Source organism: Rhipicephalus microplus, chromosome 2 (genome assembly GCF_043290135.1).
Source record: "Rhipicephalus microplus isolate Deutch F79 chromosome 2, USDA_Rmic, whole genome shotgun sequence".
Lineage (NCBI taxonomy): Eukaryota > Metazoa > Arthropoda > Arachnida > Ixodida > Ixodidae > Rhipicephalus > Rhipicephalus microplus.
Window position 1 is genome coordinate 227,331,488 of NC_134701.1, and position 27,956 is coordinate 227,359,443.

The 27,956-nt window shown below is 45.3% G+C and overlaps 1 protein-coding gene across 1 annotated transcript; it reads right to left on the bottom strand.

Annotated features, from left to right (window-relative positions):
- LOC119170337 (uncharacterized) lies at positions 1-27,905 on the bottom strand. The gene is made up of 2 exons (XM_037421475.2): positions 27,638-27,905; positions 1-1,192 (listed from the first exon to the last, which is right to left on the bottom strand). The coding sequence occupies exons 1-2, from the start codon at positions 27,638-27,640 to the stop codon at positions 332-334; spliced, it is 864 nt and encodes a 287-aa protein (XP_037277372.2). The 5' UTR covers positions 27,641-27,905; the 3' UTR covers positions 1-331.
- Positions 27,906-27,956: the final 51 nt, after the last annotated feature.

Below are 27,956 nucleotides of genomic sequence, written 5' to 3' on the forward strand. Positions count from 1 at the left end.
TTAAAGGAACACGGCTGCAACGTATTTATTGGCTAACGTGTATCCGTGTCACCACGACGACGCACGCAAGCAATCCCTCGCTAGGCTGGAACTCAGGCCATTCCCAGAAACTCTTCTTCACGTAGTGGGCACACACAGACAGTCGAAGACCATGCGACAGGAAAGAAAAAAAATATGAACAGAAACGTCGACCGGGCAGTCGTCGATGTGATCCCCCCTCCCCCAAATAGAGTGTAAACTCCTTCTCCCGGCTGGCTGGCATCATGAGGCAAAAAACGAAGAGCGCTCAGCTAACTCTTCAGGCAGTGAGTGGAATCTGACTCTTCACAGCTTAAGCGGTGCTTCCGGCGCGAAACCTGGGCCTGGCCGTGTTCTTCTTGCCGTTACCACCGAACCTCCTGTTACTCCGGTCACCGTCGGTCGAAGCTGGGGATTCTGTCGTGCTGCGGTCACGTTTCCTTCCAGCCGCTCCCCCGCTGAAGCCAGAACTACCTCGCTTAGAGGACGCTGAAGAGCTCTTCGGCTTGGCCGTGGAGCGGGAGATCTTTGGTTCCTCAGTGACTGCGACAGCCCCTGAGCGAGGTTTGGGCGTCACTGTGGTTGATATGGCACCCAACGGAGGTGGGTGCTTGATGAAGCTCGGAAGTGTAGGCCGAGGCCTGGCTGCGAAGTGAACGTTGGGGCGGGGCAGCCTGTTCTTGCGCGGAGCGAGAAACAACGCCGAGGGTGAAACGGGTCCCTTCTTCGGAGGTGGTTCCTCAGCTCCGGAATCTCCTGCAGGGTCGGATGGTCCAGCGGGTGCCGGCGGCTTGGCATCGGTACTCGATCCCGACTTGTATTTAGAGGAAGACGATGATGAAGGCTTAGCCGTTGACGAGGAAGACGATGACTTGGATGACGGTGGTGGTGCATCGTAGTCTTCGTCGGACGGAGGCTCCGACTTGGCTCCACGCGAACTTCCGCTGCTTCCGCTCGAGCCACGCGACGGGCTTTGGGACGATGAAGACTTGTCGGGCTTCTTGGAGGCGGCCTCTTCGTCGGCGCCCTCTTCGTCGTAGTAGTAGTCGTCATAGGCCGGCGCCTCGGTGCTGGGTCTACGTGCCTGGCTCTGTCCGCGGCTCCTCTGTGCGCGGACGACCGGCAGGATGACGGCCAGCGCCACCACGACCCAGAGAAGCAGAAGGGGCGTCCTCTGGTGAAATAAGATAAAATTATTCCGGTGTTAGACAGGCCAAAAGAAGCACAGCTCTTGTTTTCATTTTCGTTAAGCGAGAAGGGAGCTCTCAAGCTGAGATGATACATCATGTTCAGTATTTGGTAATGAATACTGAACAAATATTCCGGTGTTAGACAGGCCAAAAGAAGCACAGCTCTTATTTTCATATTCGTTAAGCGAGAAGGGGAGCTCTGCAGCTGATATGATACATCATGTTCAGTATTTGCTAATCAATACTGGACACGAACAGGGGAAAAGGGACACGGGGATCATAGCACTACTGCACAAGCTTTGTTTCCCTCTGTTTTACACAATGATCGCAAAGGAAAATCGCAACCCTTATATCTCGTCCTTGTCTCGCAAAAGCTTTTTCATAGACTCCCTCACGTGCGAGCGCATCATACCAGCGTTAGTATCTTTTGATGACCTTAGGTTGTAAACTAGAAGGAGAACGGGGGTCATAGTGAATGGGCACGTTTAGGCTCTAAAAAAAATCAAGGTGAGAATAAAAGAACGCTGCCCGAAGGCAAGAAGAGAATCGAATTAGTGTCTTGCTGTAATGATATCGCGGCTATCGACAAACTCAGAGTAGCATTAACCTACGTACGCACTTTATCTCTGTAGCGGTATAGCTTAAGGAACTTGATCTATGGTAGTGTACAGACCGTGCCGTATGCATGACACCCTCATATAACGTCACCATACTGTCGTATCCACAGATATATAATAAAATATGTAAAAACCAAAAAATGCCGTAATAAACTTCGTGTTAACCATGTTAAGGCTTTGAGACCACTAAACTGTGGCGCTTCGACTGGTAAACTGTTAATTAGGGCAAGTATCCACTACACTTAAGAAGCATATTTAGGTATACTTGCGGCCAGTGTTACCTTCATTTGTCAGAATAGCAGCTTTCTGTTGGCAGAGAGGAAGTGGTATTTCATTGCAAAACGCAATTTGTCCTTTGTGTTGAGGTAAGTTCTTGCGGCAAGCATGTTACGATGTTAGGGCATTCACTAAAACCGGGCAAATATACAGTCATCTCCAAGATTCTCAAACTTCTGCAAGCACACGAACATTTGAAACTTGTAGTGACACATTGTGAATGCGGAAAAAGTTACTCCTCCTTGAATATGCACCACTAGGAGGGCTGTTACGGTGGCCTATTTGCTTCAGAAGTGCTCGTAACCCAAATCAGCATACCAAGATCAGCACAGGTGATTTCAATTGTACAGAGATTGAACAAGGACGTGTTTTGTTGTTTAGTTTTTTCAGACACGTGACTTTTCTTACGCTGTGTGAATCAATTAACAGCGGCCAGCATGGTAGGAGTAATTACTGAACTTTTGAGGGGCGAAACTTCTGAAGGCATGGGTCTGTTCATTTCTTGTATGTATGTGCATGAGCGCCTGTAGTTCCATTTTTGCCAACTGCCCACTACATCGTCCTTGCGCCCTATCACCAACTTACCACTTCACCAGCTGTAAAGCAAATACTGTTGAGAAGTAGCCGATACAAAATGCAAGATGGTCGTGTCCTCGTATCCAGGTGCGCGTTGTAGAACCATAGATTGTCTCACTGTGTCCGTCGCTTGGTTGTACGTGACCGCTATAGTTCCACCTTTGCAGACTGCCCACTATTTCATCCTTGCAAACATCCCACTACGCCCCATCACCGACAATAAAGCCGTTATAATGAAGGGGGAACGTGAGCTATAGCGTATAGCTACCACTATACGAATAAAAAAAGAGATATTGTATAAATATATACAGTTTATTAGAATGGACAGTTTGTCTCCTCGCCTTCCGTTTTCCCGTTCACTGTGTGCGCGCCGAAATGTTACTAAGCATCTTCAGAGCTTGTCACGTCTTTGATAATGTAGTGGGAGATATTCGTGGATGATTCGCGGTTTAGCAATGAAACCTCCCAGCGCTTCGCCCCACTCATCATCATTCACTTTACAGTGAATGATGATGATTTTTTTACAGTTTGTTCTTTCTTTCTCTAGCCTAATTCACTGTACACTTTGTTTGCTATTCTTTGTTCCTTTGTGTTTTTATGTATTTTTCTTCATTTACGTCGTACTTGTCCCCCTTACTCAATGCGTTATCGGGCTGTGTAAAGTATAATGAAAAAATAAACTAGCCTCGGCGTTTTACTGTTCTACATAATTAGATATGTAATAGGATGCGCCGGTGAATCGCCACAATGGTCGGTATATCTTACGAAATGTGCACTGGCAAACACTGCGTGAAACGAAACTCCGAAGAGCCCATTTCGTCTAGCCAAGAAGAATGGCAAACGAAAGCACAGTCTTCGATTATAGGCGATCCAGCACCCGGTCCAGAGGTGCAAAAAACGCGTGCACTTAACACAACCTGTCAAATTTTCTTATGCGTTCTTCTCGTAAGCTGCTATTGTTTCTAACTATGGTGCTACCCACCCACAACTCAACGTGTGGTGTAGAAACTGAAATGAGTACAAAATTTATCCGCGATTGTTCATTATTTGATTCGGCTATCACAAAACCCGTCGGCCTGAATGGACACACGCAGGGTGGAGAAACACATTCATCAGCCAGCGGCGAGAAAGAGTTACGGCCGAGGCCTTTCTTTGTTGCATCACTTAGCGCGTCACGGTGCAAGGCCCGCAGCGGCCGCCGACCAAACAATGCGTCGGTTCCTCAAGCGAGAACCAACTCCTACGTAAGAAAAGTGGTTTGTCTTCTTTGGGCGCGGGCGAAGAACGATAGAGCGTAGCCAAAGTGGGTCGCTGCGCGTGGCGACGGCGAATTTTCTCTCCGGACGTGGGGGCGGGCGGGTCGTCGGAAACGCGCTGGTCCCGTCGGATTCCAGCGGAAGCTCGTGCGCGAAAGCCCATCTGCTAAACAAAAGACGGGTGTGTAGTAAGTATACGAACACTCAACGGCGAGAGCCCGTATCCCCAGAGCGGGGGCATTAGACCGCCCCAGCAACGTCAGCAGGCAGCTGGCTAGCCAACGTTGCACGATGTAGGCCAGTCGTGAGCGGTACGGGTCTCACCCTGCTACTACGACCGGCCGGCTCCGTCTTCTTTCCCTGCTGTCGCACAGAGCGCGCTTGTTTCAGCTTCTTACTTTTAGGCGCCGCGTGCGTGCCCCGAAGCACGTGCACGGTGACTCGCGAACGGGTAAATGCAACTTCTGCCCCGGTAAAACCGTGCAGGTGTGTGAAAACGTACGAACCATGTCGGCGAGGTGCCAAGCACGGGACTTGACTTTGTTCACGAGGTTAGGGTCGCTGACTGTTCTCTGTTTTCAAGTGCATGATCCCAGGTAGTAGCAAGCTCTGCTCAATCGCTTTTGATGGAGAACATTTTGAAGTTCGGCTGCAGCTGGCCCAACTCAGCAGCTGCGTCAGGACTGCACGGTACTAGTTGGAAGAGAACATGAACAAACCAGGCATCCAACCCGCTCGTCTCAGAATGCTTGTCACCCAAAGCGAACACCTTGAGTTGCTTTCCTTTTCCTTCTTCTTCTTTTTTGATACTAACATCTCTTAGAAAGGCTGGATGCTTGGCCGTTAGGCGAGCAGGTTGCCTTATATGCCTCGCTGAGCTGTGCCTGGTGAATCTCTCGCAAAGCGATGGAGGCGTTTTCAAGCGCGGCCAAGGAAGTGCACGACGCCCCGGACTGGGAATGTGGGTTGGGGTTACGTCAAGCAGGCTGTGCAGAGGTGTGATGGAACTCGTTCTTCGTCGCGGCCTAGGCCCTGACTACGGGCCAAATGACTCAGCCGTACCTCTCATCTTGCGTTCGAATGGCCGTCGCCCACGGCGATAACAAAAGGAAGTGTACGTGTGCTCGTGGGAGAGAAATATATTAAAGAATTTTTGGCATCCAACGGACTGTGCTGCTCAGTTCGGGCCTGCATAAGCAACTTTAGGCGATCCAGCAGGCCAAGGAAGCTACCAGGAGACACGGTCTCTCCGTTAGCTCTTAGGCGGGAGCCCGACCCATCCATCTGCCGGAAATAATAAAGTCTACCTCTTTCTTCTTGGCATCGAATTCCGAAGGCTATATCCGGTTTTTCCGTTTTCATGTGCTGCATAATCTAACCTTAGTGCTGTCAGTTTGTACTCTACTGAAATATTGCTCGACAAGAAAGCTGTGAGGATGCAGAGCTCGGGTAATTAGCATGGTTTATCAGGTTTAACGTCCCAAAGCGATGAGCTCAACAAAAGAATGTGTACGTGTGCCGATGTGCCGGATATAATTGTATTGAAGTATTCCTGCCTTGCATTTTTGAAGGTGAACTGCTTTTCCTGTGGGGGGCGCTGTTCGTGACTGTTTAAGCGATCATCTATAGCGTGGACTAACCTTAGCATTGGCATTTTAGTTAGGTTTTCAATATTGTTTAACCAGCCAGCTGTTAGAATGCAATGTGCAGATGGCTGGTTGGTTTATGAGGTCTAACGTCCCAAAGCAACTGAGGTCATGAGAGATGCCGCAGGGGAGACTTCCGGATAATTTCGAACTCCCGGTGGTCCTTGATGTACACGGACTTCTAAAGCAGGACGTGGACTTGCTAACGAATTGAAGCGTGGCAAATCACATGGTGCCCTGAAAGAATCTGCAATCTTTTCGAGTCTTTTCGAGTCTGCCCTGTAAGATCTGCAATCTTACATGACATGGGCATGCCTGTAACTCCAGCTTATCGTTCACGACCACGTCCGGAAAGAGTACTTGAAACACACTAAGTACCTTAAATAACCTTTACAAAGACTTCACGGCTATATTGATTCTTCATAAGATGCACAATAACATCGCTATTGAGAAAGGCGTCAGACAGGGAGATGAAATCTCCCCAATGTTGCTCACTGCATGCTTAGAAGTATTGAAATGACTGGACTGTGAGGAAAGAAAAATAAAAATTAACGAAAAATGTATCAGCAAACTAAGTGTTACAAATGACATATATAGTGCTCTTCAGCAATGATCGTGACAAATAGCAAAAAAAAAAAATATGCCACATACCTCCGTCCTAGGAATCGATATAACACGAATGCTAAACGTGTATTATTAGAAGTATAGTGCTTGTTGTGTACCGATATATGAGAGCTTGTACAACTTCTATTGGCGTACCGCACCTACAGCCCCGTCTGACGTGGACACGGCCACGCTGACGCCTAATGGCACGTCTCCATTGCGACTGCCACAGATGATAATAATTGAACTCTGAAGTTTTGACATGTACCGGAACACAACGTATCGTCAATCCCGTACAAAGATGAAATCAAGAAGCACACACTGAACACAGCTAGTGCATATGCGCATCTTGGCAGATTGTCAGTTAGGGAAAGAAACAGCAAGGTGCACGCTCCTGAAACCTACGCCAGCACTCGCACATACTGTGCTTCGGCAACACGGGACGCAGAGGTTCGTAGCTTGAGCCACGAACGCGCGCCGGCGTTCCACGTCCTTCTGGCCTCACTTGCGCTCGGCCAACGCACGTCATTCGCCCGTCGACATTGTTGCCTTGCTGCAGTGAATGCTGCAGCAATTTTATCAAAGAAAGCCGTTACTATCACACTAGAAGTAGCCGGCGGTGAAACACCGACTTCAACAACGAGCTGTCCCGCGGTAACAGCGAAAGGCGAAGAACATAACTGTGTCAGTGACTCTCCGATGTTTGCTCGGTCAGGGTTATAGTGAACTGGAACTATAGGCCGGGTTTTTCTCTGCTATCGAGAGGCTTTAACCATGGCCCCCAAGACTGTGCACCGGCGCGCAATGGGGACGGACCTCTGGTGGTCCAGCCCTAAATAAAAGCTTCGAAATGAATGCAAAAATGAAAATCAAGTGGTAACCTGTTTACAATGGCCTGCTTTTCGCCTCCGGCTTTTCAGGGTTAAATATGGCAAACAGATTCTTGTAACACAATACCATAGGTTCTGGGCCACCATTATTGCCAAAAACCTGCGCAGCCATAACTCTCAGCTTTACACAATGTCGGGCACGACCGACTGGCTGAATGTATATGTCTTACTAATAATTATCACAAGGGGGGAGGCAACCCCTCCGGTGCGCGTGCATATGACTCCACCATTCCTGTTTTAGCCTTAATTCCGCATACCAATTCGATAGGAGAGGCCCATAAGAACTGCACCGAATCCATGTTGTGACGTCATCTTGTTGCGAAAATTATAGCGAATGTTCAAAACTTAATCAAGGCTATCAAGTCTCACAACAACTCTACAGGTTGGATTAGTGCAGTGATCATAATGTCTTTTCAATGTCCCTGCTTCCAGACTCAGTCTCGTTTTCTTAATAATTCAACCGTGAGCCACTATTGATAAGCAAGAGCATCATTTGGGACTTCATGTCACGTTTCATGACTTCCGAAAACCTGCAGCCAATTTTCGTCAGAATGAATCCAGTCTTATATAAAAGTACGAGGAAACCCTGCCGCACGCTCCTTTCATCGAAAAACATCGCCACGTGATCCTTGAGCGAAAGGGAAATGGCACGTGCAGAAACGAGATCATTGAAACGGAATAGACAAGGTTTTCAGTTATGTCAGCACCATCCGGTTTTGAAAGCGCGTCCCTTCACTGCGCGAAGGAGACGTTGGAAGTGCATTGCCAAATAATTGGGCAATTTTTGAAGGAAAAACTGGCTTTTATTTAATGTCTATTTTTCAGCGTGCGTGTCCGTGCAAACGCTAATATTTGATAGGTTAACTTCAGTGAATAAATGGACCTTACAAGTGGTGGCACCTCATTCACGTGTTCGTAATTATTTTAAACAGAGTTCAATAAGTCAGGACAACATTGTTGCTTCTTTACGCATGAAAAAAAAAGATTAAGGCAGCTTCGCTCTAGTGGGGCCAGGTCTGATTTTGCAGGGAAGAATGGCTGCCTTCCTTGCTTCTTTATATTTTTCTCTATCTTGCTTTTATTCTTTTTTATTGCTCTTCGTTTAGTTTCTCTTTCTTTGTATCTGTTTTTTCCTATTCTTTTCTCTATTTTCTATTTCTTTATTTGTATTTCTCGCTCTTTCAATTTTTCTCTTTCTACCATCTGTTCCTTTCCTCCACTCTCTATCTTTTTTTCTCTCTTCCTCTTTCTCTATTTCCCCTTCTCTATTCCTTTGTTTCTCTTTCTTTCTTTCCTTCTTTCTTTCTTTCTTTCTTTCTTTCTTTCCTTCTTTCTTTCTTTCAATTTCTATGTAGGTCTCTGCTCTATTTTTTGTGTTCCTTTTTATTTCTTTATCTCTTGCTGTGTGTCTATCTTTTTCTCTCTTCTCCTTCCTTCTCTCTATTATTCTTTCTACTTTCTATTTATTTCTTTCTCACTTTGTCTTTTTCAGTACCCAATCTCCCACCAATCCAAGGTAGTTTTTTTTCTTTGGTTTGCCTTACGGCATCAATACACTTTACACAGAATCGTGAAGCTATGTTTCCTCCATGAATAGAGGAAGGACCTATGATGCGCATCGTATATCCGTGTTATTGTATGCCCCATTGCACAAAATCGGTGCTTTGAGAATGCTCGCGCCGGGCGCACGTATTGGGAAAGCGGAGCAGAAGATGATGAGGAGGAGCAGGAGAGTGTACACAATTCGTAATGTCAGCTTTCGGGAACACTAAGCAAGGCAAGCCGAGCGTAAACAGCCCCGCTTCTAAAACATTGGAACTTACCATATTACACAAAAGTCGCATAGGAGTTGTACTTGTGCGGCCTCCAACTTTTGTGTCATATAGTTCAGAAGATATTGGTACTTAATAAGCTTCTCATTAGCAGCAGCACATAATGGGAACGTATATATCTGACTTTAAGTATTGCTATCCCTTTGAGCTATGCATAGAGGCACCGAATGTGCGTTATAATTCAGCCAATCATTCACTATTGCTTTTATAGGTAACTTATGCTTAAAGTCAGGTGCATATATATTTTAAACGCTGCGCCATTCATTATATCACCTTGTGAAACATGCATACAGATATAAAAAAAGCGCAAGCAGTAGACAGGCCTTCACCATTTTGCCTCTTTTCAAACGTGACCACCGCGTACGGGATCCAACTCGCGACTTTCGGGTCAGCAGCCGCGCAACATAATTACATTTCCCACCCAAAGTGGACAAGACCAATTTCTTGTAGGTATGAAGCTCAAAAGGGGGATATTCGAACAGCTATTTCATTTTGAACGGAGTATCTTATCTGCATCACAGATAACTCAAGTTATAACAGAGCGAATGAGTGTTGACGGAATGATAATCTGGCCGCGGAATGCAGAGAGTAGATAAAACAATTTCGGGGGAAAAAATAACGTGTCTAGTCTTGATTTGTTCACTTGTTGGGTTCATTCGGAATCTGAGGACATTTTTCTGTACATTGAAAGGGAACAACGATAGTACTGTATGATATATTCATTGTAACGTATAAAACTGAGCTTCTGATCTGCATGGTTAGTAAAACTGATCAATATGAAGTTTAAATTTTCTAGATAGGCAAGTGACAAAAACTACTAAGCCCCATTACAAGGTAATAAATGAATTTTATTATTCATTACGTAGCTCAGACCAATATATTTACATATAGCCCCGCCACGGTGGTCTAGTGGCTAAGGTACTCGGCTGCTGACTCGCAGGTCGCGGGATCAAATCCCGGCTGTGGCGGCTGCATTTCCGATGGAGGCGGAAATGTTGTAGGCCCGTGTACTCAGATTTGGGTGCACGTTAAAGAACCCCAGGTGGTCAAAATTTCCGGAGCCCTCTACTACGGCGTCTCTCATAATCATATGGTGGTTTTGGGACGTTAAACCCCACAAATCAATCAATCAATCAATATATTTACATATGTATTTGTTGTGTGTTAGGTTCTTTATGTTAATTACTGCCACCGAGAAATTGTTTCCGTGGCATAAGAAACGAAACCATGTGGTGAGGGAAAAACAATCCTTTGTTATCAAGCAAAGCAAATGTGGGAAAGACGTTACAAATGGTACGTGGAAGGAAAACGGTGATTACATAAAAAGATTATCCGACAGTCCACCTTAAGCTAAGCTAATCCCGCTAGTGTCCGGTGAAACAAAAATATCAGTTCCTATCACAGTTTGTTCGATGTCGGAAGGTCACGGTGATGCTGCGACGAGGCGTCGGGTGATGTCGGGGTTGGTAGATCGGCGAAGACGAGGGTAGGTGCTGCGCGGACACACGATTGCAGTGCCACTCACCAAGTTCACCCTGGTCACCACTGCCACAATGACGTTGCACAGCAAGTGTCGTCCTTGCCAGTAACGAGGTCGTCCCCAGGTCCACAGGCTCAGATCCGGAACCCAGCAGCCTTGACAGCCCCACGAACAGCTTGGCCCGCCCGTCTTCCTCCGGCATTCCACGCTTTGCTTTGCTTTCCTTTCCTAGATACATGGCACGTACCCACTTTGGGGGATTGGCCAAGAATGCAACGTAGAGACTGTTAAATTCCACGCTCCAGTCACCTGTCTTCCTCCTTCTCTTCCTTGCTTTCTTCTTTTTTTTTTTGTCCGGTGCCTTTTTCGGTTTCAGTTTTGCATCACTTCACTTTCACTGGCAACACACCACCTCAGTCCTACAGATGTGTCCATAATGTCCTCTATACTCACCACAGCATTAGTAAGTGGAAGTGTCGAGAAACTCATTTCTAGCATATGCATTCACTCTGCGAGGGAGAAGATCAGCAAGCATAGAACTCCATCGCCATCGTCTGGCAACGCCAGGGCTTGGGCTGCTACTACAGTGTCTGAAATATACTGCCTACACTGCACTGCTACGATAATCACTGTCGTAGAGTCCTCAATAAACCTCCATAACAATTCATGTGAATTTTAAAGCAGCGTGTGCATGTATCGCATTGTTTGAGGTAAAATGCAGCGTTTATCGCTAAAAAATAAAATAAAGGAGTTGTAAATAGCCTTTGGCAGTTACTCGCTCCTCAAGTGAGACATTCCTCATAAGAGGACTGCATGATTGAAATACTATTGATCATAAGCGAGGTTTACAGGGTACAGACCCACTAGTATAAAATGAGACTCGTCGTCTCCATGGCGGTTATGGTAAAGTCAATGCAAATGTGAGCCTATATCACCAGGCGAATCCATTGATAAAAACATCGAGGCTTGCCAGTACCAGTACGTATGTGATAGCATTACTTCTAATTGTCTTTGACACTAAAACAGTCTCAAATGAACAAGGTAAAATCACTACTTATCTGCCTTATGTATCAGCCTGTATTTTTCTTTTCTTGCATTGACCCAGAAGTAACCGTAATGTAGGACCAATGTTTAAACCTAAACGTGTTTATCCCAACAAAGACGTGCATAACGGTTCATAAACGGAGAAGTGACTGGTTGTCAACAGCATTATATTTCATCTGGCTATCAGGCACAATGCACGTTTTAGATTGATAACAGCCACAATATTCCACTTAAAACTTATCCTTTGAGAATAAGTGAACCCTGCTATTTAGCGTTCTCTTCTGAATTAGAATTTTCTGGCTGCATACTCAAACAAACGTTACCGAACATCTGTGGAAATCTTTCGAAGCGTCATCTTTCACAGCGGCATCCAGAAACATTTGTGTTTGTTATAGTAAATCCATACGAAAACATCCTAGTAGTGCCGACGTATTGTAGGTTCTGCAATAACTCTAAATTCGCGTACTTCAAAAGCTTGACAGCCCAGTCGTTTACTAGAGTTTTCGTCTTTGCTGGGCAAGAAGTTGAGTGAAACGTAACGGAAGTGGCTGAACTAAATGCACATGTTTATGGTGCAAGTTGATTCTCGTTGCTGCTTTCAAAAGCATTTGTGGCAAGAACGGCCTTCCTGCATTTTCCTTTACTGTGAATATATGAAGCATGTGTCAGAGTAAACATGCACTAAAAAAGGCCACATTCATTAACTGCATTACACAATAAATACAATGGATGCTCTGTAACTTTGCTCAAACTGCAAGAATACCTAACGTAGAAATACGCTGAATTGTGGCGCCCACTGCACGTTGTGTTATACCATAGTGACCTCTCATCATGTCTCCCTATTTCTCTTCCTTTCTCTCTTACCCTCACCCCCGTGAGGATTGGCAGGGTATAAACTCGCTTTCCAGACCAACCACTCAACCTTTTTCTCTTTAAACATCTCCTACTGCGCCCACTCGATAAAAGAAAGACAAAATCAATGAAATATTCGAAGCACCGATGTAAGATCGTTTAAATAATGGATGTTATGGTGAACTTAGCGTTACTTCCTTAATGGCTGTGTCTTTCAGCAAGTTCATTACATACATGTGGGTCACTTAAAGTAAAATACAATGTTTTTTTGTGTTTGTTTCCTGCACATTGTGCATAGCGAAAACACTGCGTCGTTGTCTTAACCCAGAGGTAATGATGCTCAGACGAATTAAAGGGGCCCTGAAACATTTTTTTGAGTAACCATGGAATGGCTTAACTAGACAAACTTATTACCTCACAAATTCAACGCCGTGAAAATTTTAAGAATCCCTCCATTACGAGCGGAGTTACAAAGATTTGTCACACGCTGCAATCACATTCTCTTCTCTCGTCCCGACGAAAGCACTGAAAGCTAAGCAGGGAGGGATGGGAGGGGCAAACAAAAAACTTCACTTGTACGTCGTGACCTTGAGCACTTTTTTTTTCTTCGAATACGCGGCTTTCTCAGTGCGATGTCAGTGCGATGTGCGAAAAGTGATGGCATCTCACGGTGATCTCTGTAACAACCAAGCGCGCCATGTTCAAATCAGCCAATGGCTGATAGATGGGTCGTTTACATTTGATTTTTGGGTATATTCTGTGATTAGTCGAGGGAAGAGAAAGCAATTTTAGCTGACTTTGATAATTTATTGCGAATTCCAGGCCACGTGCTGCGCTATAACATTTGGCTCGCGTGTTCTCGGAAGCCTCTACTACCGATCAGCAGTGTTTTCTGACCATGCTCAAAAAGTGTTGCTGGGCCCCTTTAAGACATGAAAAGTACATCCGGAACTAAACGACAGCTGGTGTTTTTGCGACAAGCTTGAAAGAAAATAAAAGCCGAAAGAACCACGCGTAGTTCGAAGATAATGTTCAACGAATATGAACAATCACATGCGCCTATATTATAACTCGCAACCTAAGGCCATCGTTAGCTGACAAGGCCTGCTCTTTTTCAATACAGCGGAGGGGGTCAGGGACACCTTCATTGTACGGGCGCTGAGGTCAAAGCTAGCTGGTCGCTTTCGTAGTACTAACGCTTGCCTGTGTAATAGGGAAAACGATGCTCGTCCTGTTAAGATAAAAATATAAATTTATTGACTTTGCCATCAATAGGTCATGAACGTACTTGCAGCTACATGAAACGCTCAACAGGGGCCTTGGTGAAATGAAACCACTCACTCCGCGATTTGGAACCCATTGTCTTTCGAATAATGAGCTCGATCATTAGAAACAAGTTTGCTAATAACCTTGAGAGACCATGATCTATAGGCTACCCTTTTTCGTTATTTTTAGGGCCGAATTTTCCCACATACAAGGGACTGTCGTGACACACAACACACGTTCAAAAAAAAAAAACCAAATGCACACGAGAATGCGCGACATAATGGCCCTAAAATCTTTAAGTAACGGCCTCGGGATAAAGCGTAACCTTAAGGTGACGCTTTATTCTCAGAAGTCTGGTGTTATGGGACTCGACATCATATACCGGTGTCCACTCCGCTTCACTACCATGGGGCATCATACCCAATGTTACAGTCGAACACGTATAATAAAATAGTACTAAGACAGACTGTAAACTCGCGCCGATATTTTAGCTGTACGTAACCATGAAAGCTATAGCGTCAATACTTCTTAGGATATGTGGCACATAGCACTGCTACAGAAGCGATGGCATCAAGACGCCAGACAATCACGATGTGTAAAATCAGGATCTCCTGCAAACTTGAGACATATAGAGGACATTGCAAATAAAATTTTCCTGTATACATGTTTGAAACGAACACTATTACAAGTAATTTGTACAGCCAGGTGGCATAATGTGCTTATACATCAAGTGAACTGCAAGATTACATTCGCATCGCACTAAGCATACTGACGCACAGGCGTTAAAAGTCCTCCTGGAGTGAGTGGAAGGTCCTTAGGTGATATTAGTCAGTGAACGATCTCATCCTTAAGTACGTTTTGACACACAATTACTTCACAGTGAGACACCCTATGGAGAGTCCAACAGACTATACACAAGAAATTAAAATCATAGCTCACATAATGAATCTAAACATTCCCATCCCAACTACACATAAGCGATGAAGCTACTGATCCGCCAAGCACTAATGAACTAATGCCGGTGTCACACTGATAATTTTGATCACAATCATGACAGATCCAGAATAGGCTCAATTCTGATCTGGCGCTATATATGATCACTTTTAATCACGATTAGGCCGATCAGAATCAAGACAATCGCGATCAGGCTCCCAGATCACACTTTGACTGCTCTTAGCGCCAAACTCAATCCCAATCAGGATGAGCCGAGTAACAGTGATGATTCACGATCAATAAATCTGACGATTCGGATTGGCCCTAATTGCGATCGAAAGTGCCCGTGTGACATCGGTATAACAAACGATGCTATTCCTACAGCAGACTGAAAAGCTCGAACATGTATATGGGAAGCCAGTTTGTCAGAACGCCCCGATGCACTAAGGGCATACCTGGAGAAGCCCGGAGCATCTTCTTCCCCAAGTTAAACAGATTAATAATTATGGCTTCTACCATGAAATTTACCCTTAGGTGGACAGCTCCATCAAAAGAACTGCGCCCTACACTATGGCCACGTGATGGTGATGAGCGTGTTCATACAAGTACACTAATTATCAGCACTGCCAACTCAATTCGACTCCAGCCCTTATGACTCGGATTTAAAGGTGTTATTAAACGAAGTTTGTCACACTCCCTTCCTCCCCCTCTGCCTCTTTGTATTTCAATTTTTTTCTATGTTTTACAAAAAAATTGTGGCAGAATCGTCCATCGGTTAAAACATATATACGTTGTCTACCACTTTAAAAAAACACTTGCTCCTTTTTCATAGACATGACTACAGTATACATGACGCTTGGAAAACAGAGTAGTGCCACTATCTTGTGTTATTCAGGTGCATTCGGTGCGCAGCGAATATCATTCTTCACCCAGCTCGGTTTGCTTCACAATCACTCCCTTATGAGAAAGAAATTTATTGGGCCCTTGTCCAGACTAGACGGCAGCCGTACTTGGTATAAAATCGCCATACATCGCGAACTCAGAGGGCAAGACATTAATTGCAACAGCTCTTTCAGTCAACCTTCTAGTAATCTCCAGGATGATCGAACGCTCAAATAAAAGGCGGACGTTATTTGTTAAAATTAAAAAAAGCATTTCTTTCTCTCTCTCATTTTTTTGTGTAACTTAACCCCTAACAATGGCAACTTGAGCAAGCACACATCAAGAAAAATGTTCGCAATTTATCAAAATGTTTCTTAACAAAAATAATTGACCGATTGACTTTGTTCATATACTAGTGATGTCGGACTACTGCAGGCTCGCAAGCACCGGTGTCAATAAACCGACCAAATCACATTATTTTACCTGAGATTTTTGTATGACTGGAATATTTGTCAAGAACTACATCAGTCCCGCCACCAGATGACTTCAAGCACTTTGCGAAATGGTGCTGGTGACAACACTTCGAAAACACTACATTGTGCACAGGTGTATGTAATGCGACGATTGCGTGAGCGAAAGAAGCAACAATTGCACGCGCTTGCCAAGAAAAATTACGAAACTTGTCTCCTTCTGCTGACAGGCACGCCTTGCGGGCGTCAGCGGACCGCAACAATGCCAAGCATTATCAAAAAGCTACGGCGTCTCTTTCTTGCGACTGTCCTTTGCAGAGCCGGACGACGCCGTCCTGACTTTTCCTGCAAGACTGCCCAACTGGGTAGCCACTTCCTCGAACTCTCTCTTCCTCTCCTTGCCCTTATGCAACCCCGGAAACGACACGAAAACGGCCGGCTTCTTCGTCGTCTTCTTCATTCCTCTGGTTGCCGATTTTTGTGCCGGCAGCTGGCGCCCGACAGCCACTGAGCAATCTCCCCACTCACACTGGTCAAATGCATCGGCACTATGCAAAGCTGGAAAGCGCAAATAACAGCTGTTCTTTCCTACTCAGTCTCTGTCGGGCCGTGAGTTAGCAGCCTTAGCATTACACAGACACTCGTGGCTCCTTTAGGAACACTCTCGCTAATACTGACAATTGCTTCTCTCGCAGTAGTTTTTTCTCGTCACCAAGCGTGTGCTGCGGTTTGCCGCGGGTGCCCGGGGTAGGGGGGAGGAGAGCCGGCGTCACACTGTGACCGTCGAGGAACATCCAAAAATGAAACTCGTTTCGCTTTTTCCATTTCTCTCTTCGTATATAGGCAGTGGTCGCACTGCCGCCGTTGACTGGTTTGAAGCTGTCAAGAGCGCGGCGAACGTTAAACCCTGGCCGTAAGTTGGGCACAAGACAGTCACTCGCGACTCGCGGAAGTCCGGGCGTCGAAGTGGAAGGAACATAGAAAAGGAAAAACAAAAGGCAGGTTTCTCTGTGAGTGGACTGCGTGGCCACAGCGCAGAAACGAACTGTCAAATAGCGGCGGCCGTGCGGGCGCTATTTGCAGTAACCTGGAAACTATGAACCATACACGAAAAGAAGGACAGTGCGAGAACGAGAGAGTGCAGAAAGCGGCACGGCGCATGCTGAGTGGACGATGCTGGAGAAAAGGAAGAATGAAGTGACAGAATACATTATGTTCCCTTTTGGAGGGCGTGATTCATTGTGTAGTTTTAGTTAACTTGGTTCAAAGTTCACCCAGATGTGTGATGTCTTGCTTGTTTGTTGATGAGACCTTCCGTGAAGTTTTTGCTCAAGAAACTAAAAAAAGTCAGCGTCTCTCTTCGGTTGGTGTGGTGGTGGTGGTAGTGGTTAGAATATGAGAAAAGGCACCTAATTTCTGCAACCCGGTCGGGAGCATGGCGCAGTGCCTACGGTTGGTGTAACTGGGGCCTTATATGCAACAATCGCTTCTACAGTCGGAGGCAAAAGTTTAGAGACCAGGAGTTTTAGGATAACTTTTAATTTTCCTGCAATATGCTAATGCATTTGGTCGAACTGTACAATGCAGTTTGTTAGCTCGTCGTAGGAGAAGCAGAAAATCTGAATTCTAGATTTTTTGGCGAAGCAGCCGAAATATTCCGATTTTTTTTAACTGTGCGTGTGTTGAAGCAAAAAAAGAATCTCGCTCCTGCTGTTTCCATTGCAACGCATGACACTACATGTTGCAGGGTTTGCGATGCCAAACTTGAAATTGTTGCGTCGTAGAGAGCCAAGGTTACTGAAACTCTATTGCTTCAGCAGGCGATGAAATGGAAATCTGGAGTGAAAGATCTCCTTGATATATTTGATGACCAATCTCTTTTTTTTTCTTTTTCTTTTCTTACGTTTTCATACTCATTTCCCTTTCCCCAGTGCAAGGTAGCTAACCGGAAATTTTCTTCTGGTTGACCTCCCTGCCTTTTACTTATGCTTTTTATCTCTATTTTCGAATATAAGAGATGCGTTTCTGCAAGTTTATATACATGTCACGATAACAGAGTGAACCGGATGTTTTCACGACGACATAACTCTATCATTTGTTTGGGAAATGCCAAGACGCACTCAAACCAGTAAGCGTTTGAGAATATTTTCAAATCTTCTCGACAGACATTGGAGAATGTGCGTTGAAGATGCTTTTTGCTTTAACAGGGCGTCATAAACTTGAGTAGTGAAGCGGGCGCACTTCATATTTGTTTTCCTGAATTAACCATGTTGCTCGGTTTAGTATGAAAATACACAATCGCTTGTTGTTCAACTGTGCGTAGAAGTGAAGACACGCGCGCCACATATATTAAGACAGAATGAATAGCATCGTCAACCACCAGGAGGAAGAAGGCAAAAATAAAATTAAGTTTCTTCTGGGTCATATTACCTCATTACCGACATCTTATGCACGTCGAATGGAAATAAATTGTCCTCCTTAGATGCTAAGAGCATGCGAAGTTTGTTTACTGAAGAGGTCATGCTGACAAAAGATAAGTCAATGATAGCTACGCAACAACTCACACTCTACCAGGTTATTTATCATATTCATATTCAGATGTATACTGCTGGTAGTGTGTTCTTAGCGTCTGTCATAAGAGAAATACAGAGAAAAAGAATTCGAATTATCTGAAATGGCCTTTTGGAATGAAACCGACATTCCTGCATTCGTCTCTGCTCGGCCCGGCATATATTCATTGTGAAGTTCACAGAGGTAGGTTACTTTTAGTGAATAACAAGCTGCCATGACGTCACTATAGAGCACAGACATTCTCTCAATTATCCTATTTAGCTTGTGAAACACCCAAGGAACACAAAAAACAAATCCAGCCCAAAATACCCTCTTAACCTATCAATACATAATGTACACTGTAGTCTTTGGTGAAATACTCCAACGGACGCTGCAATTAAAAAAAATGTACATGCAACCGATTGTACATCCTACATATGTCCCTCATGCCCGCCTTAAAAAACAGCAGTCGCTGAGAAAGCTATCTTGTCCTAACATACACATCTGGCTTGATCAGTAAACGTAGAATTCGGATCGGTACCTGATAGACCTTAACCTTAATCTGCCTATTCCGCCAAAAAGAAGGTTAATAAAAAAAGAATGCTTTCTTTTTGCACCACCTACAGCTTAGCAAAATGCGCTATGTTCTTCACTTTTTACAGAAATTTGAAATATTCATTACAGTAAGCGATGAACCGTAACGCTCGCTTAATTGGTTCGCAGCATGTTCACAGGATTTTTTAGTGTATTCTATGGCCTTTGCTCACAGCTTATGTCAACATATACTTCTGATATTACTTTCCGTTTCCATTCTTTTCTGTGCTCTTCTGCTTCAGAATGCTTGAATATGAGTCCTCGATGGACCGATCGGAACGCGTCATATCGCATCCCTAGTTGCGAGGTTTTTCCTCGTTCAAACTGGACCACTTCAAAAGCAGAAACGTGGAACGCACTCCGCGTTCTCGGCGACCACGCTGTGAATCGAGCTTGCACCGGCCGACCGGTCATAACTTGGCTCGCTTACAATTTCCAGCCCAGTTCGAAGAACAGCACACCGACAGGAGAGCACGGGCCACCCCAGCAGCACCGACGGCAGCCGGCTTTAGCATCCGTCTCACGACCTCCGATCGTGAGGCATAAGCACGGGGCCGCTTTCGATGCATATGTATGCTCGCGGGACGTGAGCGGCGTCGCTGGAAGCGCCTCGGGTCACGCTAAGCGGAGAGCGTCGGCGTAAAAACTTGGCAAATAAAAATAATGGCACAAAAGTACAGCACGAATAAAAGAGCACGATAAAGAGCTCCGCGACAAGAACCGCGCACGGACATGAGGGCTAGCATCGCAGGAAAGGAACGGTGCACAGACGCTGGCCAAGTACACCGCTTCCTGCCGAATCCCTCGCCAGACTAGTTCCCCCAGGAGGAGTCCAGGCGCCCGTTGCGTCACCTTTGGCCCACAGCGCGCCGGGGTCCGGCCGCTACGACATTAATCATTGCGAAAAAAAGAACGACGATGCGTTCGCCTGCACCTTTCTTTCTTTTTTGCAGCCAAATTGTTTCAACGGGGAAAGAAGAACGCGTGCCACTTACGCCACGCGATCCGTCGACTCCGCCGCGGCAAGGCAACGTGCCTCGACCGCGTGGCGAGCAAAGGGTGTCATCGGCGGATTGCCTGCCGGCTTCCTTCGCCGCAGCCGGTTTCCCGCTCGCGTAAAGTCGAGTTAACGGTGGCTGCCCTGGCGTTCCCACTTGCAACACCGCCTCGACGAGCTGCGTTCTCTCGTTCGATGCTGTGCCTCGGAAGAGTCCGCGAGCTTTCCCCTCCGCAAACGCCACTACAATGCGGTCACGCTATTGCCGCCTCCTCTTCGAAGGGTCGGAATACGCCATGGCTGCCCGCGACAGAGTGGCGGGCTTTAGGGCCAGCAGAGCTCACGGATGGCCAGTGCATGCAAACACTCGGCCTTCGTACCTCACGCTTGCGCAATGGGCAGATGAATAGGTCAGTACGCTTAAGGAACCATTGAAGAGTGTTGGCGTTCTCCTGGAGTGTGATTATGCAGGCCTTGAGTGAGGATTTTCATCCTGTCTTCCCTTCACCGTCTTGTAGATTCAAGCGAAAGGGAACATGGCGCGTGCGTAGCGGAGTATCTGCTTGCTGGTTTCTCATTGGAACCCACTTCGCATGTCGTCCATGCACTGTAGCTCATATGCCGTTCTGGCAAACTGCACGTATTTCAGCAAGAACTACGATGTTCACGGCAATCGGCCTTTCTCGTTGTTTCTTCACCGTATATACTTTTCATCATCTTCATCAACATATGGCAAATGCCCATAAATTACAAGAAAACTGTAGCTATGACTTTCTTAAATAAAAAAACAGCCTCTCAGTTTCAGTTATAACTACAATGGGTCCACCCTAGCACATGTGAGTGAATTCAAATACCTAGGCATCACCTTTACACATGACCTTAAATGGGGCAAACATGTTGATCAGATAACTTGTCAAGCTCTAAGGAAACTTGGTTACTTAAAGCGAAGATTGAAAAACTCGACAAAAGATTGTAAGTTAACTGTCTACAAGACACTAGTGAGACCGATGCTCGAGTACGCCTCTGTGGTTTGGTCGCCTCATCTTGAGCAAGATAAAAACAGGTTAAAATCTGTGCAGAATAAGGCTATACGGTTCGTTTTTAACCGTTATGATCGGGACTTCTCCCCGTCTTCACATGCTCATTTGTTGTCACTTCATTCACTGGAACACCGCCGTACACGTGAGAGTATTATTATCTTGTTGCACAAGATTGTACACAAAATGACCCGCGTTCACGCACCCTTATCTTTCGCTGATATACCAGCGCGTACAACACGTAGTACAGACGCTTTGAACCTTGTACCCTTCAGGTCTCGTTTGGATTGTTTCAAATTTTCTTTTTTTCCGCGTGTGGTGGAAGTTTGGAACAAGCTTGATGGTGCATTGCGTAGACTGAACACTGTAGAGTTCGGGAAAAATTTTATGTGTTAGTCACATAAATTTGTGTGCACTATTGTTTGTTTCTGTGCTTTTGTTGATTTTTCTGTACCCGCTCCTGCAATGTCCCAGGCATGGGACAGCAGTACTTGTAAATAAAACATAAATAAGCAATGAATGCTGACTGGTGTCTTGACGAGAACATATCTTGTGCCATTGGGCATGCACCTCAGTAGATAACTTGTTTTTTGGTCATCTCCAGCCTCGAAGCTCGACAAACTGGTTAAGGATTACTCACTGTATCTATACAGAGTCAAACTCGGCCCCCTGTAGTGTCGTCGCTTGTGGGACTCTCTTTGAATAAGCCAAGAGGGAGGACTGGGCATGTCGTGCTGAATTAAGCATACACCTCTAATTAACATTATTTCCCAGAGAAGCCGCATACACGGCAGGCAGCTGCAGGTTGCGCATGCTTAGGTTGGCTGCTATGTTGGGGATTAGACAACTCGGGCCTGCCCCGCCGCGGTCGTCTAGTCTAGTCAATCCCGTGATTTGCGGTCTGACCCGCAAATCACGGGATTGAATCCCGGCTGTGGCGGCTGCATTTCCGATGGAGGCGGAAATGTAAGCCCGTGTGCTCAAAGTTGGGTGCACGGTAAAGAACCTCAGGTGGTCGAAATTTCCGGAGCCCTCCACTACGGCGTCCCTCATAAACATGTGGTGGCTTTGGGACGTTAGACCCCACATATGAATCAATCAGTGGAAAATTTGGGCCACATAGCATACATGCCTGAAATGACAATTTGGTGCCCTTGTCGTCAAATCCTAATGTTCTGCGTGTGTCACTCGGAATGTGCTCGCTCTTGGTTAATCGCCCAGGATGGACGATAACACAAGCGGACAAGGGTTGCAAAGTGGGCGTGCTGGTAAGTCATGAGGAATAAGTTGGAGCGCGAACTCGACACAAGGACTCAAGAAGGAAGATAACACAGGCACTGCTTGTGTTGTGTGCCTTCTTGAGGCCTTCTGTCGAGTTCGCGCTGCAACTTATTCCTCAGTTCAGGGGTCATGAATGAATTCGGCTTGGCTTCTTAGCCAATGTTAACCATTCTTTCCTTACCCCAAACCTTACGTGGTCAGAAACACCTGGCCCATCCACGTATGTACTACCAGTGAGAATTTTGAGTCGGTGCCAGTCATGGGGCCAAAGGGCATTTTTTATAACTTCCGAGGAAGTAGAACCGAAAAAGGGGTGCCTCATAGAACATGAATGAACACCATGAAACACGAATGTATACGTGCCGCCTAAACGAATTATGTAGAGGCATTGCGCATGCGGCAATCTATGTGAACTTCACATGGGCAACTCGTGCAACCGTTCCAAAAACATGCGCATTAATGTAAGCGCGAATACTGATAAACCTTTGCCAGAAAGATTGCAGAGATGTTCACTTCACATGGATTCTGAGTTGTGCGATGAATCCGCGTTTTTTTTTTTAAATTCAAACGTGTCTTCCCAGGAGTGCTACGAAACAATTATCGCGGCTTGCATGAAGTCACTCAAGGCAAGGTCACAGCACAACTGGTGGGTATTTAGCTGGTCCTGGCTTGGCTCGGCTTCTACCCTGTTACCTCTGTCTTTCCCTCCCTTGCTATACTGTAACCACCATAATACTGTACCACACATACATATGATTTCTCATTATTTTTTGTCACTCTTTATTTCTAATTTTTTTATCTTTCTCGCTCCGTATTTCTTTTTCTTTGTATTGTTTTATATTGATGATTTTACTTCCTTTTTATCTTCTGCTTCACTCATTGTTTGTATGTTACACTATGCTCTCCCCTCCTAGTTTTACTTCCCCTTACCCTCTCATATATCCTCACCCTCACTTCTGTGTCCCACTCCTTTGCCACACTATGCCATACGAATCTATGCTATGCTCTGCTAACGTGCCAGGAAAAGCCGAGTCGTTGCTACTCTCGCCTCGGATCGTCGGTACGCGTGTTCAAGTCTCACCTCGGAAGAATTTGTCTCTTCCTTTTCTTTTCTCTCTCTATCTCTCTCTGTACTTGCTCTCTCGCCCATCAGAGTTACGGCATAGCACGCTGGAGAATTCGAATCCCAGCATGATGAAGGTGAAAATGCTGTAGGCCCGTGTGCTAAGACTTGGGAGGTGCCAGGTGTTCCAATTTTCGGACCCCTCCAGTGTGGCGTCTCTCATAATAATATGGTGGTTTTGGGACGTCAAGTGCCACATATAAATCAATTCGATTCCCACGCGTTTTCTGTCAGCGGAGGAGACAAGGAAGAAGAGAATGACACACAGGGCAGAACCTCCAGCATAACAGCTATGCTCTAATAAAACGGTAACCCTTCTGAGATAAAACGAAGTATACTGGCTTGAAGGCGAAACGGGCGATATGTTTGGAAGCAGCTAAGGCAATGTTCATATCAGTTGGACTTCCCAGTTGATAATCGTAAGTATACGTTATGACTGACTGGCGATGATAGCCATTAAATCATAACTCAATATTATAGCGTGCATTCTCCCGTGAAATAATGAATAAAGAACTACCAACTCGAGGCTACTATTACGACGCTGTATAATGCTGGCCGCAGCGCTGGTTGAAATAAAATTATTTGAGCGCGTCAGAAAACACGTTTTAAATTATTGCAAGCGTTCTGCATTATATTTTAGACTGTTCTGGGTAAAGGGTCAATCATTAAAGAGTACTAGCCCTCTTGAAACTTTTCAAGTGCGCTCATTTTTCAAAAGAGAAAGAAAAGGCGTGACTTTAAACATGCATTATTAGCTCATTATTTTTTTAGTGTGAGCATTACCTGTAAACTGGTCAGACAAATTTAGGTACGTGAAAAAAAGCGTCATACGTTTCTTGTTTTTTAACATGAATGTCTGTAAACGAATGAATGAAGAAGCTTATACCATTGCAATGGTATAGCCCTCGCAATTTTCTACAATGAAAAACAGTAATACGTTACAGGAAACTAAATTGAGGCGCGTATGCAGCGAGAAATCCTGATCTTTTTATTCTCGTAAAATTTAGATATTCGTATGTGGCTGGCACGAAGAGTTTTTAAGGAGCCACGCGAATAGCGGGAACTTAACCAGTGTCTAATTTCGCAATATCAACTTGCGCACTCTCAAAATTCTTCCACAATCGAACGTGACTGCTTCGTGAAGAAGATGTAGGCAATAAAAAAAAAAACACCGAGTACACGATCGCACACTACAATCGGCCGGGCCTGAACATGCATAGTAATGTTTTGCTTCAAATTACAAGAAAAAGAAACCTTCGAAAGTTGCTCATTTGGCTGGGCCCACCAAATGAATGGCAACGTTAGCACGTACAAAATATTTAAACTACCTTTTCTTGAAAAATTACGTTGGTCCTCGTCGCTGACTCTATACCGTGCCAATTTTGCAATTTCCTTCCTCCTTCTCCTATAATACAGCGTCGCAACACTGTCAGCCAATCGTGTTTGCAGAAGGAACCCCAGTCGAGAGGTAACACTCGTGTCTATATAGACTATAAGCCTTAGGCTATTAATAAACTCTCAAGTCCTCGCATAAAACGAAACGTCCAAACACGGAGCGCACATCCTTGAGGGGATGTAAATTGAACGCCTTATCGGAACTGGTAAAGCTCTATTGCGCAGTATCACCTGTAGTGCGACGGGCGAGGACATGAGTCAAAAAAGAAAAAAAAGAGACGCAAAAGTAAACATGGAAGCCCTCCTGCCCGCTTTGGTGCGACCCAATAGCGCGTGTTGCGTGTGAACGCCGGTTAGAAGGAAAACCTATGTCTCCATGTGAAGCCGCAACGACGGCCTTGAATGACGACTGCGACGGTTTTATCGCCGTACAATCTATACAGCCAGCTTTCGAAGACGTGGTAGACCTGCCGCTTCTTGCGTAAGTGCCGTGGAGCTGACGCCATAACGGTGAAGCCGTTAGCGTTTGGAATGCCGCGCGCGCCCAGCCTTCCTATAGAGAGCCCTGACAGGCCGTGATTTTCAGCGTTTTTTTTTTCTGTCTCATTGTGGACACTACGTGGAACGTCCCGGTGGTCTTAGTTTGCTTATTTTACCTCTTTACGATTTGCAGCCGGTGCGGAAGACGTGGGCGATCACCTCTTGCGTAAGGGTTTGCACTTGACGCCACAATGGCGTACAGCTGTGTGGCCGTTAGGTGTGGTATGTGGAACGCAAAATATTGTCTTGTTTTTTTTTCTTTTGTTTAGGTAGCTTGTGTGTGCAAATGGTGGCACCTGAAAGTGGCAGTAAACCACAATACTTTGGAGTTTCTTTCATTGGGCGCATACAAAGTTCGACGAATATAGATCGAGTTCTCGAGATGTCTTTACAGGCTATAAACCTAAGTCAGAAGTTCTGAAAAAAGTTTGTAAACTCGTGGCGGAATCGATAGCGGGTAAAGTGACGTAAAACCATCAAAATTTTGCAAATATTCAAACTTTTTTTTGCGAGTGCACCTGCATTTCAATCCTTTTTAAAAGGCTTGGAAAGAAAATGGGATGATGATTCTTGTTTGTAACGCCCACCTTTGGTAGTGAAAAGATCAACTCTAAATCATAGTGATGTAAATGTTCATATAAATCTACTTTTTTTGGCTCACGGGTAGACTCTTCGGGACTAGAGTAATTAATGGTTGCGTTACGCTTCCTAGCCCACTCAACTCCCTTCCAGCAGTTTTCATTGAATCTGGTCACGCAAGATGTTGTTATAACATGCACATATACAACTTAGAACTTTTCATTTCTTTGTGAAGTCATGTATACTCTAAAGAAATCCGAGCCTCGTACTTATGCACAGCCTTTAGTATGAGCCTCTGAAATACACATCTGTGCATCTTGCAAGATGCCATATGCGGAAGAGGTACATTTATTTGGAGTTAGATAAACCACAATAGAAAGCACAGAATAACAAACGAAGTACCAATGATCACCCGTTTTGTATAAAGCCTGGTGTATCAATATACTAAACTGGCGGTAAGAATCTGAAATTTACATCCTTAAGATTCACTGTTAGAGCCACAATGTTGGTATCTTCAATATAATCAGCCTTAGTATCTAATAGCTTATCTGACAATGTCTCTCCATTGGCATAAGAATTCGGGGATTTCGCTTAGAGCACGCTTATATCATACACTACTGTTTTTGTCATCATATCTCTATGACAATGATACAGTATTTTGTTAGCAATGTACACTCTGAATATGCAAGCGTACGGTCACCAAAAATCACAATAACGCTTCTTTGTCAACGGGATCTCGCTTAGAAGTGTTGCACCTGCATGTTGTACAAGACGTCAAGACTCGATATTCCAATAAGCGTGAATGTCTCTAAAAAGTCAATTCACTGGTACTTAAAAACGCGTGCTCAAATTTATCAGCGAACACAAGCCGCTAATAAGTAGTGACATTTTACCAAGCAACCAGGTAAATGCAGAACACTTTATACGTGTTTCGCAAAACTCTGAAGGCACACTTCGGAAAGTAACGCTGAACTCTCAAAGAGTCAAAGAAAGAAGATGGGGTAGAACAATGAAAATGTAGACCAAGCTTAGGGCAGCAGCAGTTACCCGTGAGTATGTATCGAAACTAACCCATCCCTCCCAGCCCCCCACCCACACACACTACAAAATTTCTCCATTTTTGTGCTTATATTGAGACAAATTAAGCGAATAATGATAGAACAATCTTCTAGATTCATGTGTAGTATTCAGTAATGTCGAAAATTGTGGGGCCTATTGTGCATTGAAACGTTGCGATGCGCCTATACTCCAATATCATATTGTGAGCTTTTTCTCTATTTTAACCTCCCTTTGTCTGCTTTCTTCCTTCGAGACGCTGTGGATTAACAACAGATGCCAATCAATAAAATATTGCGAAAACCCTGATCACGGTGCATTGTAATAAGTAGCCACCATGGGAAGGCCTCGCGTCATTCCCTCCCCGGCTTCTATGCATGGGCTACATGGCTCAATTTATTAGACCGGGGCACGACCGTAGACCGGTGTTCATGAGCTTCAGACACTGCCGAACCCCGACATAATACCGGAAACGAAAACCCCAAATATGCCAATGACACAAATGCGCTAAGATAAATTGTGCGTGCAGTCATGTAGTGAAAAGAAGGTTACGCGACCAGGACAGGAAGAGGAACGCGTCGGTTCGGCGGCGATGGCGCGGCGCTACCGCATACAGGCCGCGATACGGGAAGGAGCAAGGAAGGCCTTACTTACCATGATGCCTGCCTTGCCTTGCCGACGACTGCAGCGTCTCTGTCGCGGGCCACGTCAATCCACAGAGAAAGGATGGGAGAGGACGGCGACGAGGGCCGGTAGGAATCAAGACACGTCACACGTCGTTACTGGTGGTTGTAGAGAACTGGTGGAAGGGCCTCGGGGTGAGGAGGGGGCAGGTTCCGAATAAGAGAGGGAGAAGGACACAGAAGGAAGAGGAGAGGGGGAAAGGGGAGAGAAAGTGGGCCGAATGGTTGGTGTGGCGGCGGATTCTATTTCAGTCCGGGAGCTATGGTATGCAAATTAGGCGCCCAACAGT